The sequence below is a fragment of the Rhipicephalus microplus genome, unplaced genomic scaffold (assembly GCF_043290135.1).
Source record: "Rhipicephalus microplus isolate Deutch F79 unplaced genomic scaffold, USDA_Rmic scaffold_14, whole genome shotgun sequence".
Lineage (NCBI taxonomy): Eukaryota > Metazoa > Arthropoda > Arachnida > Ixodida > Ixodidae > Rhipicephalus > Rhipicephalus microplus.
The window spans coordinates 37,146,529-37,163,843 of record NW_027464587.1 but is presented as its reverse complement, the minus strand read 5'-3'; the positions used below and the strand labels follow the sequence as shown (position 1 = coordinate 37,163,843).

Sequence of the window (17,315 nt, the reverse complement as noted above, 5' to 3'; positions counted from 1 at the left end):
ACTAATTTACTGTAATCGGTGTTCTTGAGCTTTCAAGCTTTCAATTTATTTAGGTGTGCTTGTTTGCCCAGAGGCTAAATATGGACGGAACTGGTACCGCATTATAATTGTTGCTACTGCGTGAATAACTTAATTTCACTACGGCTTACGCGACCCCCAAAAAACAGCCCCTGGATAACATGAGAAGTTTTACATGCAAAAGGAAAAGCTAAGCGACTATATCAGGCCTTGAAGATAAACATTTGCCATGTGAATGTATCGAACCTGAAAACAGCCATTTAGATTTCGAGATCAAAGGGAAACTAGTAAAAGAGCACTACTTCAAAGTAATGCTGCAGTCGTTCATTTTTGGTAACCCACAGAAGTTCTGGAACCATTTACACCCTAAGAAAGCCAGTGCTCGTCAGCTGTCATTAGGAAAAAAAAAAGGGCGAAAGCTGATACACAAGTTTTTTTCACTGTGTCTTTGCGAAAATAAAAAAAAAATTCCTGCACCTTACACCCCTTAGTATTTCAGAAATCGATTCAATAGAAGTAAGTTATGAAAGAGTATTTAGTCTTTTGCTGAAACTGGACGCCAAAAATTCTTCGGGACTTGACAATATTCCCAATCGCTTTTTTTAGCAATATGCAGAGTGGTGCAGTAAATACCTTTGTTTAATTTTCCGCAAATCTCTCGCCGAATCGAAGCTTCCTGAAAACTGGAAAAAAGCTAAAATAACACCGTTTCCTAAGGCAGGCAACAATGATGACTTTTCAAACTTCAGACCAATATCTTTAACCAGCACGTCATGCAAAATATTAGAACACATAATTTTAGAACATCTAAACATTTTCTTGGAACAGAATGCATTTTGTCATCTAGTCAACACGGGTTCCATAGTAGATTATCGACAATGACGTAGCTAACAGAGGTTGTTCACGATTTTGCGCTATTCATTAACAATTGCGTGCAAACAGACATCTTATTACTAGATTTTTCTAATGTGTTTGACACTGTATATCACAGCAAATTAATTGCTAAATTTCGAAATGTCATCAGAAATGCATCGTTAACAAATTGAATTGAAGACTCTTTTAACTGGCCGTTCCCAATATGTCCTGTTTGAGCGAGTACCATCACAAATACTTCCTGTTACGTCCAAAGTATCACAGGGCTCTGTTCTGGGGCCTTTGTTATATTTTATTTTTATTAATGACATCACAGACAATATCACTTGCAACATTAGGCTTTTTGGCGACCACTGCATTATTTACAAAGAAATTAACACTCATTCAGTTTACCTTGCATTGGCCGATCCCTTAAACATTCTCTGCAACTGGTGCGACACGTGGCAAATGTCGATTAACCCCAAAGAAACTGTCTGCATGTCAATAGCACGAAAGAAAGAAGCTATCTAGTATGATTATAGCATCAAAGGCACTATGCTTCAAAAATTGAACGCACAAAAATATCTAGACGTCACGATTGCTTCTGATCTTCCATGGGATGTGCACATCACCAATATCACTGCATTTTGTCTCGGAAAGCTGTTTTATCTTCCCAGATGCCTCCAACTGGCCCATCAATATACCAATGTTTTAGCCTGCACCACGTACATTAGACCGGTATTGGAACACGCTAACACAGGGTGGTTTCGTTACACAGTAACTAACGTAAAAAAAACTAGAAAATGTGCAGAGGAAGGCCGCGAGATTCATATGCAACAAATCTAAAAAGACTGATTCTCCCACAAATATGCTGACAAGCTATGGCGTACAAATACTGATGAATAGAGCGAAGCAAGCCCGCACGAGATTTATTTTCCTGCTCCTTCATAGATGTTATAAAATTGATGCATCATTTTACATCCATTCATCAGAGTTCCGCGTAACCCAACACAGACATTCACGCTAAAAAAGTACAATTACCACAAAGACATTTCCAAGCACTCATTTTTTTCCACGCTCTGTCAGAGAGTGGAATTGTTTAAATCTCTTCATTAGTAACTCGAATCCATTGTCAGACTTCGTATCAAAAATAGGAGATATCTGATGGTAGAGTACCATCCCCAGTCCGTGATTCATGTCATCAAAATTCGAGGCATGTCAGTGGCTTAGTGCTCAGTGCAGAGTGTTTTCTGGTTTTGTGAAATGTGTACGTGCAGAACTTCTATTTTTTGTATACTCTTGAGAACATTTCAGAATCATATGTATAGTTGAATATGTGTGACTTCTGTGTTCTATGCTGATTTTTATTTCTTTGTGATTTCCACTCGTACAAGTGCATGTTCCTTGACAGTTATTATTGACAACTTACATTGTATACTTTTGTCATCATAGCAATTCATTCCTGCCAATGGTTTTTTTTGTGTATGTTTAATTTTTACACATGCTTGCCAAATTCGTATGCCCATCTGCTATGGTCTCTGAAAGAGACTGGCTGTATTCAAATTAAATAAATATTGGGTCAGGCAGTGACCCCCAATAAAGGCAGATTTTTACCCGCAGCATCTTTTTTTTTTTTTTGAAAAACCGGGATATGTTGTCACTCAAGCTTCTGGCTTCTTACGGATAGATTGAGAAGTGTTTTTTTCTCATCCAGCCCAATTCTGATCATGCATGTGTCTAAATACTCGTAGCTGCTTTTTAAATGGTGTGCACACTTTGAGGCAGTTCCCCGAGATGTCAAGAAAAAAATGAAGGCTCAACTGAACAAAGTAATAAAGCGGGGTGAGGATACTTAAAGTAGTGAGGATGCTTGTGTGTTTCCTGGCTCATACCGTATTTACTTGAAACTAGGGTGACCCAGATTCTAAGCCGACCTCCAAAATCCGAAGCCCGAGGGAAAAAAGAAAGAAAGAAAAACTTCCAGTGAATGTAGGCTGAACGAAACAGCAAGCACAGCATTCGCAAAGAAAACATTTGTTGGACATGAAGGTGAAACAAAGCAGTTCATTCATGATGCATGTAACTCGAGACATATAGCTGCTAGTCCTGATGTATTTCTTTGTCGTCGTTTTTTCGCGCTCCCAGATATTCGCATCACAAAGATGCTGCGCTCATTCCAAGTTGTTGACACTGCTTTCCTCGTTGCTGACTTCTTTGTCTCTGTTTTCAAACAGTGCGCAATCCTCGGTGCCATCAAGCACGTAAGATAAGCCGCACTTCTTAAGGGAGCACACTCTCAATGTTCCTGGGAGGTTGTCCCTCGCAGCAGCCCCTCCAGCAACACACATTTTTTCGTTCACTCCAAAGTCCTGCCAGGCTTGAACAATGGATGACCACTCTGCAGCTAGGTTGTTTGTCGCCATTGAGCTACGTCACACACTGACCACTCAGAATGACAAACGGCTGCCTGAACATTCATCACAAAGATTATAATAAGTCGAGTGCGGCGTTTGGATGAAATGTATTTCTTGCTATGGGGTACTGCCGTGTACCTGTCTGCTAATATTAAATTGTAAGCCACACTTGTGCACAAGAACTAAATGCAGAGGAGAGATCGCATTTCGTTATGCGCAATCAAGGTTATGATGCACACTGACATAACTTCTTTCCCATCCCACAACTCCCTGCTTCCAGTGTGCACATCAAGATGCAAGAAGAAAGAAAACTCATTGTGGCACAAAACCTCTGTAGCTTCACTCTTGACATATTCGAGATACTTTTGTGGCAATTAGATTGTGAGGCAACAAACATTGATACTCAAGTCATTTGGTACACTTTCGAAAAGTAGTTTATGTTGCCTTTAAACAGCAATTTTGTTTAGTGATTTTCATGTACTGAGCATCTAAACTAGTTGAAATGTTGCCTTTAGTCCACTCTGAAAGGCTTCTGTCACTTGCACATGCATGGACAAGTGTATGAAACTGTTCCTTCTTGTCCACAGGAGGAGCGTCTTGCGAACGCGAAGTATGCCATCTCAATGGCCCGCAAGCAAGGCGCTCGTATCTACGCACTGCCGGAGGACATTGCCGAGGGAAAGCACAAGATGGTCATGACCGTGTTTGCCTGCCTCATGGCGAGGGACTATGTGCCAGGACAAAAACAGCAACAGCAGCAAGATCAGGATCAGCAACAGAAGCAGTGAAGGTTGTGCCTTTGCCTGCCAACATGTGTGATGTCAGTGGGCTGTGCGCCAATAATGTAATCGTTATATCGGCTCATACTTGTGGCCTCTGTTTTCTACACGAGACTCTTAGAGCCACACTGTCATTATTGCATGATGCTCTAAATCAACATGACCTTTTTAAAAGCAAAACACAACAGTGACATTGCACAGCGCAGCGTATTTGCACCATGTGATTGCTGTCCAGCCTTTCAACTTGAGCTGCGTACTATCAGTAGCTGAGGAGTGATGTGTTGCTAAAGTTCATCGTACCTAATGACTCCTTACAGCTAACAAAAGAAGGCATTTCTAAAGTCATACCGCAAACATTGCATGATGAAATGTGCGAAGGCTTAGGATACTTTCTTTCCATCACTTATGAATAATTATCTTCGTGTTAGTTTTTTTTAATACTTGATGCTACATACCTAGCTAGTGTCTGGAAGGTTCCCCATTTTTTGTAGAAGTCACCTTGTGAAAAAAATGGGTTTACATTAGAATAAGCTGAGGTGTACGATGCTGCAGTGAATTCGCAGTAGATAGACTAGTTTAAATTAATCAAGTTCATCTTGCCAGAAAGGAGCCTGCACTAGAAGGTAAACCAAAGTTACATGTTACAGAAAACTACAAGACACGAGCCTGTAACAGAAGGCTAATGCTGCATCCTTCTGTGTGAGCAGCAGCGATAGACTTTCATGTGTCTCTTAACAATGCTTACATATGTCTCTCAATAATGTTTGTTTCTATCATAGCTTAAAAAATCTAGTTATGCTTCAGCACAGCAGACATTTCATTAGAGTTCGTTTTCTTGTGATATTAAGACAGGTTTCTCGCAATTGCCCCTTACTACAGGATGTGGGAAAATTGAGTGCCAGTAGCAGATATTGCTCACCAGGATTGATTTGCATTGCTGAAATTGTTTTTATTCGACGTAATTTTCCCAGCAATCGACAAGCAATTTTGCACACCCAGTGACATGTGTAAACTATTCGCAAACATCTGATTGAATACAAGATGATTGTTGGCTTTTATGACTATGAGTGCCTGATAGTCGTGTGCTTTATGCTGAATTTTCCATGCAGCATTGTGTTGTAATGACATGTAATGCAGACAAGCAATGTTTTCATTTGCTGAGTTCCTCAAGTGGTCCGAAATGTGAGGCTAGGAAATGGAAATTAGCTGAAAATATCATTGTGCTAAAAGTGATGAGATGTGGCTAGAGAACATGGTCTTGTAATAATAATATCCTATTCAGTTTGCTATTTCATACTACATATGTGTATAATGTACATAATCTTTTTGTTCTAATCTGCCATGTAATATTATGTTTAATATTTCTGTGGCTTCAGTGTATTATCATGTCCCAATTTTATTGCATGCAAGAAAAATTGGTGCATCATTTACTGCTGTGTTTACTCCAAATGTAATTGTTTTGTACTTTATGGTATAAATGTGCGGTGCTATTACGGCTTAGTAGCCTACATTGAATCTTGTGCTCCCTTACAGCAGCAACATCAGCGGCTTTGCAGGTCCTGAATGTGGGTCTAAGTGTGCGATTGTTTACACAAGTATAACTTGCTTCCGTGTTCTTTCAAACTGCAGAGGCTCTTGTACCGTTCATTAGAAGGGGGGCTGCAGCTCTTTTTTTTTTTTTTTTTACAGAGGATTAGATCCTCCTTCAACATTCCAAGAGCTCAGTGTGGGCTGGGACCACACAAAGCCCTTTGTAGGTGAGGGGCTGTGCTATTTTTATTTCATTAAAGGAAAAGCCTCTGTTGGCAAATATGCAAACAGAAAAATGTGAATGGTTAGTGTTTTTTTTTTCCGATCAGCATGCATAGTTCACAACAAAGCAGAGCTAATCTTTGATGACATGGCTGGTCTGTAGGCCGGCTGTGTGTTAGGGGCATTTTATAAGCTTTGTAAAAAAATATTTGTTGAAATTTATAGTAAAATTTAACATTCAAGCAATACTTCATTGCAGACTTGTAGTTGGTTCATAGTCAGAAATTTAACTTGGTGCGTTTTTTCTGCTTCCCTTCTCATTTTTCTGCAGCTTGCGCAGCAAGTTGAGTTTTCATGTTTGAGCATTCAAATTTGTTTACAAGGTATTCCACTTCTTTTAGGAGGCGTCTCACTATGTTTGGGCATTTTACAGAGTAGCCTGGTGCACTGGCTGCACACAGAAAGTGTGTTGTATGAAAATGCTGTGCAGCCTAAAATAGAGCTGAAATTTCCGCTAAGGCTGTCCAGCTACCCTCGCCTGCTTCAGAATTTTAATTGTCTCAAAATTCTCTGTGTGAAATGCAGTGGTGACAATGTACCAGTTATGGAAAATGGCTGTGGTAAATTTCCAGTATGATGTGCTAAATCTGTATGCTATGTGTTGTGCAAGAACAAGGAAGTTAATAAATTGTGAAAGGTCTAATTTCATCATAACTGCCTTTATTAATGTTGGTTTTCAGTGGAACAAATGTTTAACTTTCAAACTACAGTCAAAACGAATGTATAGAGTGTCAGTGTTAACTCTGATGCTGACCTACTAGCAGAACGGCAGTTCTATATTTAAATTTCTCCGGTCTTCTCACTAATTGAGCCTTGAAGGAGTGAGGGGACGTGGAGGAATGAAGTGTGAAAGCCTTTTGTTCAAGCAACATTCCTTATGCGAATACTTTTCATCTTTTGATTTAGGCATAGAATTTTAAAATTATTGCTATAAGATTTCTATTCTGGCGGCAGTACTGTTCGTGATTCTCGAAGCTCATTGGCGACTTCTTCAAAACAAGTCGACTATTCAAGTACACTAGAAATAGTCCTTGTCTGCTGTTGGCAAAACTGCATTTAGTTGTTACAAACTGGTGAAAATGAACTCTCATACACGAGGTTCTTTTGAGTAGTGCGACAACATGCTTTTCCTAGTCTGTATATGCCTCTTAAATTAGGGCTCTTGGCATGCTGTGTGAAAAGGCCATGACTTCTACTATTTTCTGGCTGACATGTGTTGATGCAAAGCTACTCGTTCGTCCAAATGAAATACTGTATGTGCCTTGTTTTCTCCATGCTAGAATAAAATCTACAACTTTTCTTATGCACTGTGTGCTCCAGTTATTTAGCTTTTATCATCTCTCAATGTATCATTTTTCAAAGAAGAGTGGCCTTTGCTTCCATATAGTTGGGTAAATATTTTTCAATCATGAGGCACCTTAACTGGCAGCACGCTGCATGTGGTTGATGTTTGTGCAGGTCACGACCGTAGACATGAAACTGTATTATCGTGGTGGCATATAATGACGAAGAATGTATTCAATATCTTTGTGTGCCCTCCGTGGACTTTTTATATGTGCACAACAAAATTAATTCTCAAGCTTTTATAACAGGCTTTAGAAGCATTCTTTACCTTTGGATTATTATTTCACAGCAATTTCTTGATGTGTGGATTCAAATTATGAGATTGTTTTTGCCACAATACTCTGCTTCAAGAGTGAAACAACGCCCTTGAGGACACGGGCGGACGACGAGCTGTTTGATCAAGCCAGGTGCAAATGCTTTGGTGATTTTCACTCCATCTCTGGTGAGGTATTGTGGACATGCCAACGACACTCTTGGGCAACCAATGCGGTGGACAGTCTATGCAGCCATTTGCAGCAACACCCTTAACGCAGCTGCTAAGGCAGACTTATCGCATACTCCCTCTTTAAGAACCTCAGCTGCACCGCCGTACAAAAAATCACACTGTTATCACCGATTGTTGGCAATGCGGCACGCTCTCCCCCTGAATGGAAGCATGCAGAGGTCGTAATGATATCGAAGCCGGGCAGGAAACTTCAGATCGAAGACTTCCTGCCAATATGCCCAACTTCCTGCCTTGGTAAACTCTTCGAGCGCCGCATCACTTTACTCTGGGAAAACTTATTGTGGAAATGAAGGGAAAGCTGCGATGGTGGAGCTGCATTACATGCAGTCCTCTGCGAAGAAGTCCCGCTCGACTCTCTTTTTGAATGCCGGTCATGTTGGAATAATACCACTGCACAGAATTTTGCTACGTCTGCTTGCACAGCTATTTGTGAGTGAAATCCGACACAAGCTGTTTCGGCAAGTCGTCAGAATAGCTGGAGGGTGAGACCTTTCCTAAAGACGAGTACGCTATTTTTGCTGCAGTGGCGGATCCATGGGGGAAGGGGCAATAAGTGCAATTGCCCGCCCTCGAACTCTGTGTCAGCACCACCCTCACTTCAGTTCTCGTAGTCCACCTTCTATCACCAATTCGGAAGAATGAGTGAAACCACTGTGAACACACATGAAGTGTTTATGCAATAAAAGCTTTTTCTAGCCCGGCCGCGGTGGCCTAGTGGCTAAGGTACTCGGCTGCTGACCCACACGTCGCGGGATCTAATCCCGGCTGCGGCGGCTGCATTTCCGATGGAGGTTGAAATGCTGTAGGCCCATGTGCTCAGATTTTGGTGCACGTTACAGAGCCTCAGGTGGTTGAAGTTTCTGGAGTCCTCCACTACAGTGTCTCTCCTAATGTTATCGTGGTTCTGGGACAATAAACCCCACATATCAATCATTCAAAACTTTTTCTGCTAGAATAACAAAGTCGTGACCACATTCCCCTCTCTGGTGTTACTTTAGATGACCGCTCTCCTAAAATGAGTGGCTGGATTGACTCCTGTTTGAATGTGAGATGCACCTAAAAGTGAGACAGTTTCACACGTGCAAAAACTCGATATGACACTTCATGAAGCAAAAGAAAAAAATTATATCTCCTTGGGTCGTGCAGCATCTGTTTAGGAACAGCATCCTGTAGAAAATGAATGTTTTTATTGTCTTCACATTGAAAACACTGATTCATTTCTGTGAATATATTCTTCAGTGGTAGTACACCCCACTTGGGTTTCGTAGCCTTGTCTTCATTGCTACAAAAAGTTGTCTGTGAGTATAGCCGCCTGCAAGATTATCTCGACGACAATGAACTTCTCCCATAGTTATTGTATGGGCTCTGGGCACGACGTCTTTCAACACAAGATGTACTGCTTAAACTAAATGAAGTCGTGTACAAGCCTCTCCCCCCACCTAGCAAGAAAACATTTTGGCTTTAGGCAGGACACATTTGATAACGTTAGCTACCAGGCCATATTTATGGGCCTCGAGGCTCGTTTAATGCAGGCAGCGCATCTACAGTTATGTTAGGCATTCCTGTGGGACAGCACCGCCACCGTCAGTGTCAGCTTGATCGATTATGTAATATGAAGGTTCCGAACAAGGGCACGCCGCAGGGCTCAATCATTTACCCGCTACTCTTTAATGTAGCTTTAATATATGACCGGATCAAGCCAAATGTCAGTTTGATTCGATCTTGTATAATCGAGTTTTTTACCCGCTACTCTTTAATGTAGCTATGGTTGATCTGGCACGCGAACTCCACCGCAACAATGGCACCTATAAAGCATTGTAGGCAGATGACGTCACCACATGAACCGCGGGGAGGGGGGGGGTCCTTTGGCAAAAAAGAACATGACCTGCAGCAGGCAGCCACATGCGTCGAACAGTACGTGCTCGCACGATCCTTGCGCAACATAAAAAATCTGAGCTTCTACAAACTTATCAACAAAAGCCCCCTTCATCGGCGCACAGTGACCCATGCTACCGCCTCCAGTTGTCTATGTCGGCCAACAAAAATCCCGGATGAAATCACCATTCGTATGTTGGGCATGATCCGATCGTACGCAGCACGGAGGAAGGAAAAAGGTAAGGAGAGGGCATGCCCAGCCGGCGCAGGGCGTAAAAAATGTGGCGGAAATGACATCATGGCGGCCATATTCACTAGGCAAAATGGCGGCGTTGTTATGGTTACGTGTTGCGCAGTGAAGCTGGTTTAGCAGTGAGCGGCCGCGGCTGGCGGCGGAATGTGTGCCTCCCCAGGTCTCGTGCTGAGCCGTGGCGGACAATATCTCTGCTCTGCGCCGCGTTATTGGCTACGCAGTGTTCTTCTGGCTGTTACATTAATCTTAGCAACGTTTACAAATCCCTTTGTCCATCACGGGGTTTCGACAGTGCGTAGAACAAGTGCATATCCATGTGTCGTGCGGCGGATGGCGTGGATGAAGCAGTTAGTGTTCAGCGAAATGGCGTTGGGCACCATGACGAAGCTGAATACGAACGCTTTGCAGGTCAGTGACGGTTGAGCAGTGCTCCTGCTTTTGACAACGGATGACGCTGTTGAGCCCAGCAAGACGCCGTGAGCACCATGTGCACATACGTAGTTTCGTGTTGTGTGTGTACAGTAACTTGCATGTGCGTATTAAAACATCTTTTTTGTTCCGCTTGGTACACTCTCCACCAGCATTGCACGTAATCTCAAAGTAACAGCAACCACGTTCAACTGTCACTAGCACCGTGCTCAAAGTCACCACGGTCGCAGAATGCTGACGTAGGTGAGTTTCACGCGGAACACGGACACAGTGGCAGGACGCTGCATCAGTCGCGCGGCGGAATGCAACAGAAGGCGCACGACCGATCGTGTTGTCTGTACAGTTGCTGAATTAATGACGTGAAAGCACTCGCCGTTATCAGTGCATCTAGCGCGCGTTCTCTCGTAGTTGCTTCGTTGTCGGCGAGCTGTTACTCCCTGTTATTACTCGGACGAAGCGATTTCGCTGAAGGTGTCCTGCTGGCTCAGAGTTATGAGCCCCGTTCCATTAGTTTCGGATCGTCCCGACACACGCACTGCGCAGCCCACGTGCTTTCCGAGCCGGAGAGGGAGTCGCGCCTTCTGCTCCGCATTCATATGTAAACAAGAGAGGAGAATTTGCCTAGTCAATACGGCCGACTTCCGGCTTCATCGCGGCTTCACAACGAGTGACGTCAGGGCCTCTCCTTACCTTTTCCTTCCTCCGTGGTACGCAGAGTAGAACCGCCATTAGAACGGCACACTTTTCCTCCTGTTCACAACTGAGTGGCCTGAATTATATCTCGGGTAGCCACACGGAGGAAGGATCCGTGCGTAGCCATGTCCTGTTGGAGGAAGACACCCTGAAGCTTGTACGCGACCTCGTGGTCAGTAGATAACATGCGGTTTGCCCTACCATGGCCTTCGAGATGGCGCGCGGCGTGGTTTCTCCGGCCGTCCCGATCGCCGCGCCCCCCCGCAATACCAGCGAGTATCACCTCCTACGCCCGGCTACAGCGAGGGAGTAGATGGATGGATGGATCGATGGATATGGCTATACCCTTTAGATCGGGCGGTGGCTAGCGCCACCAAGCCGTAATACTTAATGAACTCAAAACTATATTTTTTTTCCTTAAAAAGTGAGTTTGAGGATTCGTACTTTGCAGTGAAGAGTTTAATTTTCACTCGTGCCTTGACTTTAGCCACCAATCAGATAACCTCCTTCTAGTTAAGTCTACTTGCTTAAAGTCTATTTTACCCTCCCGGTCCCTAAACCCCAGTGCTTTGAAAAACTCTGCGCCATCATCCTGAACTATAGGGTGAAGCCCTTTACAGAACATTATCAAGTGTTCGGCAGTTTCTTCTTCCTCTCCACACGCACTGCATACTGTGTCTACCCCTTCGTATTTGGCCCGATATGTCTTGGTTCGCAGTACTCCCGTCCTAGCCTCAAACAGTAGAGAACTACCCCGAGTATTATCATAGATCCTTTCCTTCGCAATTTCCTGCTTAAATGTTCGATAGATCTCTAGTGCGGACTTCTTAATCATGCCCATTCTCCACATGTCCGTCTCCGTTTCCTTCACTTTCTTCTTAACCGATAGTTCTTTTTGGTTTGGCCACCTGCTGTTTTCTAAGTATTTACCAGTCAACTTCCTGGTTCGCTTCCTCCATTTTGTATCGACATTCTTCATGTACAAGTAGCTGAAAACCTTCCTAGCCCAACGCTCTTCCCCCGTTTCTCTCAATCACTTCTCAAATTTTATCTTGCTGCTAGCTTCCCTGCCCTCAAATGATGTCCATCCCATATCACCTTGTACTCCCTGATTTGGTGTATTCCCGTCAGCTCCTAAAGCAAGCCTACCTATTCCACGTTGCTTAATTTCTAATCTTGCTTGAACTTCTGATCTCATGCACAAGAACGCATTGCCGAACGTCAGCCCAGGAACAATGACCCCTTTCCATATTCCTCTCACAACATCATACCTATTGTAATTCCACAGTGCCCTATTTTTCATGACTGCTGCATTCCTGTTACCTTTAGTCGTCACGTATGTTTCGTGTTCCCTCAGATACTCGGTCCCATTGCTTATCCATACGCCCAGATATTTGTATTTATCTGTTATCTATAGCGTGACCTCCTGTATTCTAAGCTCACTACATTCGTTGTCATTGAAAATAATGGCTGCTGATTTTTCCTTACTGAATCTAAAATCTAACCTATCTCCCTCATTACCGCAGATGTCCATCAATCTCTGCAAATCTTCCTTGTTGTTGGCCATTAGCACTATATCATCTGCGTACATTAATGCTGGTAGTGCCTGGTCAATAAGTTTTCCATGTTTGACTAAAGAGAGGTTGAAGCCCAGTCCACTTCCCTCTAATTTTGCCGCTAATCCTTGTAGGTACATCATGAATAATAAGGATGACAGGGGGCACCCCTGCCTAAGCTACCGTTTTACCTGTGCAGGCTTGGATACCTGTTTTTCCCACTTTATAACTACCTTGTTACCTTTATAGATACCCTTTAAAAGATGATTGACTACATGTTCCACGCCTAGTGTGTCCAGTATTCCCCACAATTCCTCTTGAACCACGCTATCGTACGCTCCCTTGATATATAAAAATACTAGCAACAGGGGCCTGTGTTCGTTTTCTGCTATTTCGATGCACCTAGTCCGTGAGAACAGATTGTCTTCCAACCTCCTGTGTTTCTGAAACCCATTCTGCAGTTCCCCCAGCACTCCCTCATCCTCTATCCACGCCTGCAGTCTTTCCTTTATAATCTGCATTGCCAGCCTGTAGACCACTGATGTCACTGTTATAGGACGGGAGTTGTTTATGTCAGCTTTGCCCCCCTTTCCTTTATAGATCATGCTCATCCTGCTGAGTTTCCATCCATCGGGAACTTCACCATCGATTATTATTGTGCTCACTGCCTCTGTCAAAGCCTGCTTAGACTTCGGACCTAATGTCTTTATCAGCCTAATTGGAATGCCATCTGGGCCTGTTGATGTACTACTAGGAACCCTTTTCTCAGCCCTTTCCCACTCTTGTGAAAATGGAACCATTGCACCACTTGATTCGTCCTTGTCTATTGTGGTGCATAAAGTACTTTTTTGTTGAAATTTTTCTGTCACCATTGTTCTTATATATTCAATAGCTTCGTCCCCTGCTAGCCTAGCACCTTGGTCTGTAGTTATAAAACTCTGCTCTAGGCTCGTCTCATTTCTTAGGGAGTTTAGATGGTTCCGAAATTTCGCAGCTGCCTTTCTATCTTTTTTATGTACTTCTGCCAGCCACTGAGCTCCCTTCCTTCTAATCGTTTCATTGATCAGAAGGGATGCATCCCTTCTACAGCTTAGAAAGGTTGCCCATTTTCTTTCAACATCATCTGTCGGTTCACCCCGCTGCTTAGCATGTCTGTGTTCCCCAGAGGCTTCCTGGCGTTTTGCTATGGCTCTCTTAACTTCCTCATCCCACCAACTTTTGGGTTTGTGTCTTCTTTTCCGGGGTGACTGGTCACGTGTCTTAGCAAGCTCTAGCTCAAAGAGTCTAATTAGATTTGTGTATGTCCACACTGTCTTAGTATCCTCCGTGAATACTTTCTCAATTTGTTTAGTGGCTATTTTAATTTGCCTTTCTGGATAAAAATTTTCCTGTAGTTGCTGATCTTGTCTCCTTCCCACTTTCACTGCTCTTCCAAAACTTAGCTTGGTACGTTTGTGATCGCTACCCAGACTTCTGGAGCCACCTTCATCTATGTGCATTCCCCTGAGCTTATCATACATCCTATGTGACATCAGTGCATAATCTATCGTCGACTGAAGCTTTCCTACCTCCCATGTTATTTGCCCTTCACACTTCTCGGTACTGTTGCAAATGATCAAATCAAGCCTTTCACACATATCCATGATCATTTTGCCTGTCAGGTCGGTATACCCATCTATATCTTCTATGTGCGCATTCATGTCTCGTATAATTATCTCGCACTCTCTTGCTAACTCCTGAATGCCCTTTGATATACACTCTACCATTGCCTGGTTTTCCTCTCTGGCCTTTGCTCCCGTCCACAAGTACACGAAACCAAGGAGTGTCATTTGACCTGCCACTTTCCCTTTTAGCCATAAATGTTCCTTGCACTCCTGCTTGACCCTTTGCCAGTCTGTACTTTTATGAATGAATGCCCCAATACCACCCCACTTTCTGCTGCCTTCTGTTCTATTACAATATTCCCACACGTAGTCCGAATTGTTCGGAGGTTGTTCCATGTCCCTGAGATGTGTTTCTACAAAACCGTATACCATCGGCCTCTCTTCCCTTAGCTGCTCTTCTATCTCTTCCCACTTCAGCCTGTTCCTACCACCCTGCGTGTTAATATTCCCTATGTCTGAATTGGCTCGGCGCTCGTGGCTACGTCTATTTATACCCCGGACTCTACCTATCTTAGATATTGGTGCCACTTTGGGATCGTATCTGTCCATACCACCTGTCGAAGAGTCTCCCTAGTTGTTTTCCTCGCTACTAGCTATCCTGCACCCCGAAGGGCTCGCTTGCCCCCCAAAAAAGCTACTGCGCGTCCTGCAAGTCGCCAACCCACCTTATGACCTAGCCGCCCATCGAAGTGAATTCTGTCTCGTTGAAAACCCCGCCACTTATGCACCTCTCTGTTTATTTCCTCCACCTCAAAGCCTTTCTCTCGACTCATCCGCCATATCTCTTGGTTTGCGTTGACCACCGCTCTTTGCAGGTTGCTATCACGCACCGGTACCTCCGGTATCGTGCATATCACTACCTGTATCTTAGGAGAAGTGGCGGGCATGTCATCGACGCCTTTCGCCAGTGGGGCTGCTAGTCCTGCTGCATCTTCATTTAGGACATCGTTTAAACCGCCTGAAATTATCACGAGGTTTCGTCTATCAGCGGTCGTTTTGAGCTTTGCGCTCGCTTGCCTCATGACTGCTTCCAGCTTGCGTCCTGCGAACGCCCCTACTGCAACCCTCTTGTCACCTCTTACCCTCTTTTTGATGGCTTCTGTGCATCAATTTAAATTCGAGTCCCCGGCAATTATCACATGCTGTGACTTTTCAGCTGGAGCGTTCTGCACCTGGGGACTACTTGCACCAGTGACGCCGGCTGCTTTGTTCCCTCCCTGCCCCACCACTACCTCACTGAAGCTGGGCCTTGCGACAGTTGAACGGGCTAAACCTGTTTTTTCCAAACTTGCTTGCTTTTCCTTCTCCACCGTTCTGGTTGCCGGTTCCATACTGTTCTCTCGGTAGGTCGCTTCTTTGTTCAGCTTCGCTAGCGCTTCCTCGGCGGACTTCAGTCTTTCTCCCATTGCCCTCGTTTTCTCTTGCTCTGTCGCCAACGCAGTCTCGAGCTCAATGATTCTCATCAGCATGTCACCCTGGGTAACCATCATTTTCTCCATTTTTGCCTCGACGTCACATTGCCTGCACTTCGCGTCAGCCTTTTCTCCATCCGCTTCTACGCTTGGGTCCACTTTCAAACCCACTCCACATCCTGAACACTTTACAGTCTTTTTAACCATGCCTTTCTGATACCAATTGTCCCTATACTCGATAATTCTAAGCTTGAGCCCTGCACTACGAAAAAAAAAGAAAGTCTAAGCTCTACTACAAAATTTGCGTGTTCAATGTACGCGCACCTCCCCCACTGGGTGGCAAAAGAAAAAAAGAAACAAACAACAGAAAAATTCAAACACACACACCCGCACTAACTAATAAATACCTGGTGACTGGCCCCGCGAGAATGCCTCGATGCGCGCGCCCCCGCTTAGAGTGGCGTCAGCCTTTGTAAGGGCAGGTGCCGCCTCCTCGGCCTTGGCGGCGGCATGGCCGCCATTTCGACTCTACTCAGTCACTTCTGCGTGTTCGCTGCGCCCGAATAATTGTGCTGGCGCTCGCTTTTCTTCGGTTTAATGCGCTCGCTACCGTCACCGTAGCGGGTATTGCGTGCCGCAGGTCACTAATCATTGCAAAAACTCTGGAAGCTGTATCGTTTTCTAAGAGACCCGAAATGAAGGCCTTTTCAACAGTGAAAATTAAACAAGACAAGTGGCATCCGACAAACAGATCATCCATTCACAGCGTAAGTTTCCAGCCGGTATTCCGCATGCATAATTTGTACCGGCACCAATTTCGTGTAAGCAACAGACATGCTGACGGCTGTATGCTTGATTCTCGTGTGCATGAATCGCGTATTTCACTTCGTAAACATTGCCTGCTGCTCTCGGTTGGTACTGTAACTGCCCTTCATTCTTGGTTTCACTATGTGCGATGAGAACTTTATTATTAAATATACATTACACGTGTTTCTTTGCAGATGATATCCTTGTTTTTTTTCGTAATATTCATTTGTGGGAATAAAGCTTTGCGCAGCGGCGGTGTGGTACCCACTGACGTTTAAAGAGTGTGTGTACGTTCCGGAATCACCATATAATCACGAGAGACGCGGTATACATTGGAGGACTTCGGAAATTTTGAACAGGTGTTTTTATGTAACTTGCACCTAAGTTTAAGAACTCCGGCATTTCATCTCCATCGAAGTGGGGCCACTGCGGCCGGAATTCGATTACTGACCGTTTGAGCGCCCAAGCCATTACAAAGCCACACAGGTTATTTCTTTGTACGATCTTTTCCTCGGTTTAGGTACGCCTTCTATGCTGGTGTGATGACCCTGGTAAGAATGTGTGCAGTTCAAATTTTTTCATTGTTCCTGTACTTCAAGTTTTCTTTTCGTCCTGTCTCGAATCATTACGCAATCGATGTTGTTTTTTTAATCATTTACGACCACTGGGAAGCAACTAGTGACAGTACTCAGTGAATTCTGCCATGGAGCGTATAAGTTGAATTGCTTCTGGCAGTGCTGCATTAATGCACAAAAATAAATTATTTCTACACTGGATGATAATAGGGGAAACGGCAGGCGTGTACACACGCACACACACACACCATCAGTATTTAAACTCTTTCAGCACGCATTATTATTTAATTAAATAATTTATTTATTAATACTGTGAGCTATCAGGGA

The 17,315-nt window shown here is 43.9% G+C and overlaps 1 protein-coding gene across 2 annotated transcripts in view; it reads left to right on the top strand.

Moving 5' to 3' along the window:
• The window catches only part of Fim (plastin-2 fimbrin), an 89,967-nt gene extending 82,789 nt beyond the window's left edge, over window positions 1-7,178 (top strand). For both annotated transcript variants that reach the window (XM_037432333.2, XM_075882982.1), the window contains exon 5: window positions 3,872-7,178. In XM_037432333.2, coding sequence (XP_037288230.1) covers window positions 3,872-4,072 — 201 coding nt within the window. In that variant the 3' untranslated portion in view covers window positions 4,073-7,178. The remainder of the gene's footprint in view (window positions 1-3,871) is intronic.
• Window positions 7,179-17,315: the final 10,137 nt, after the last annotated feature.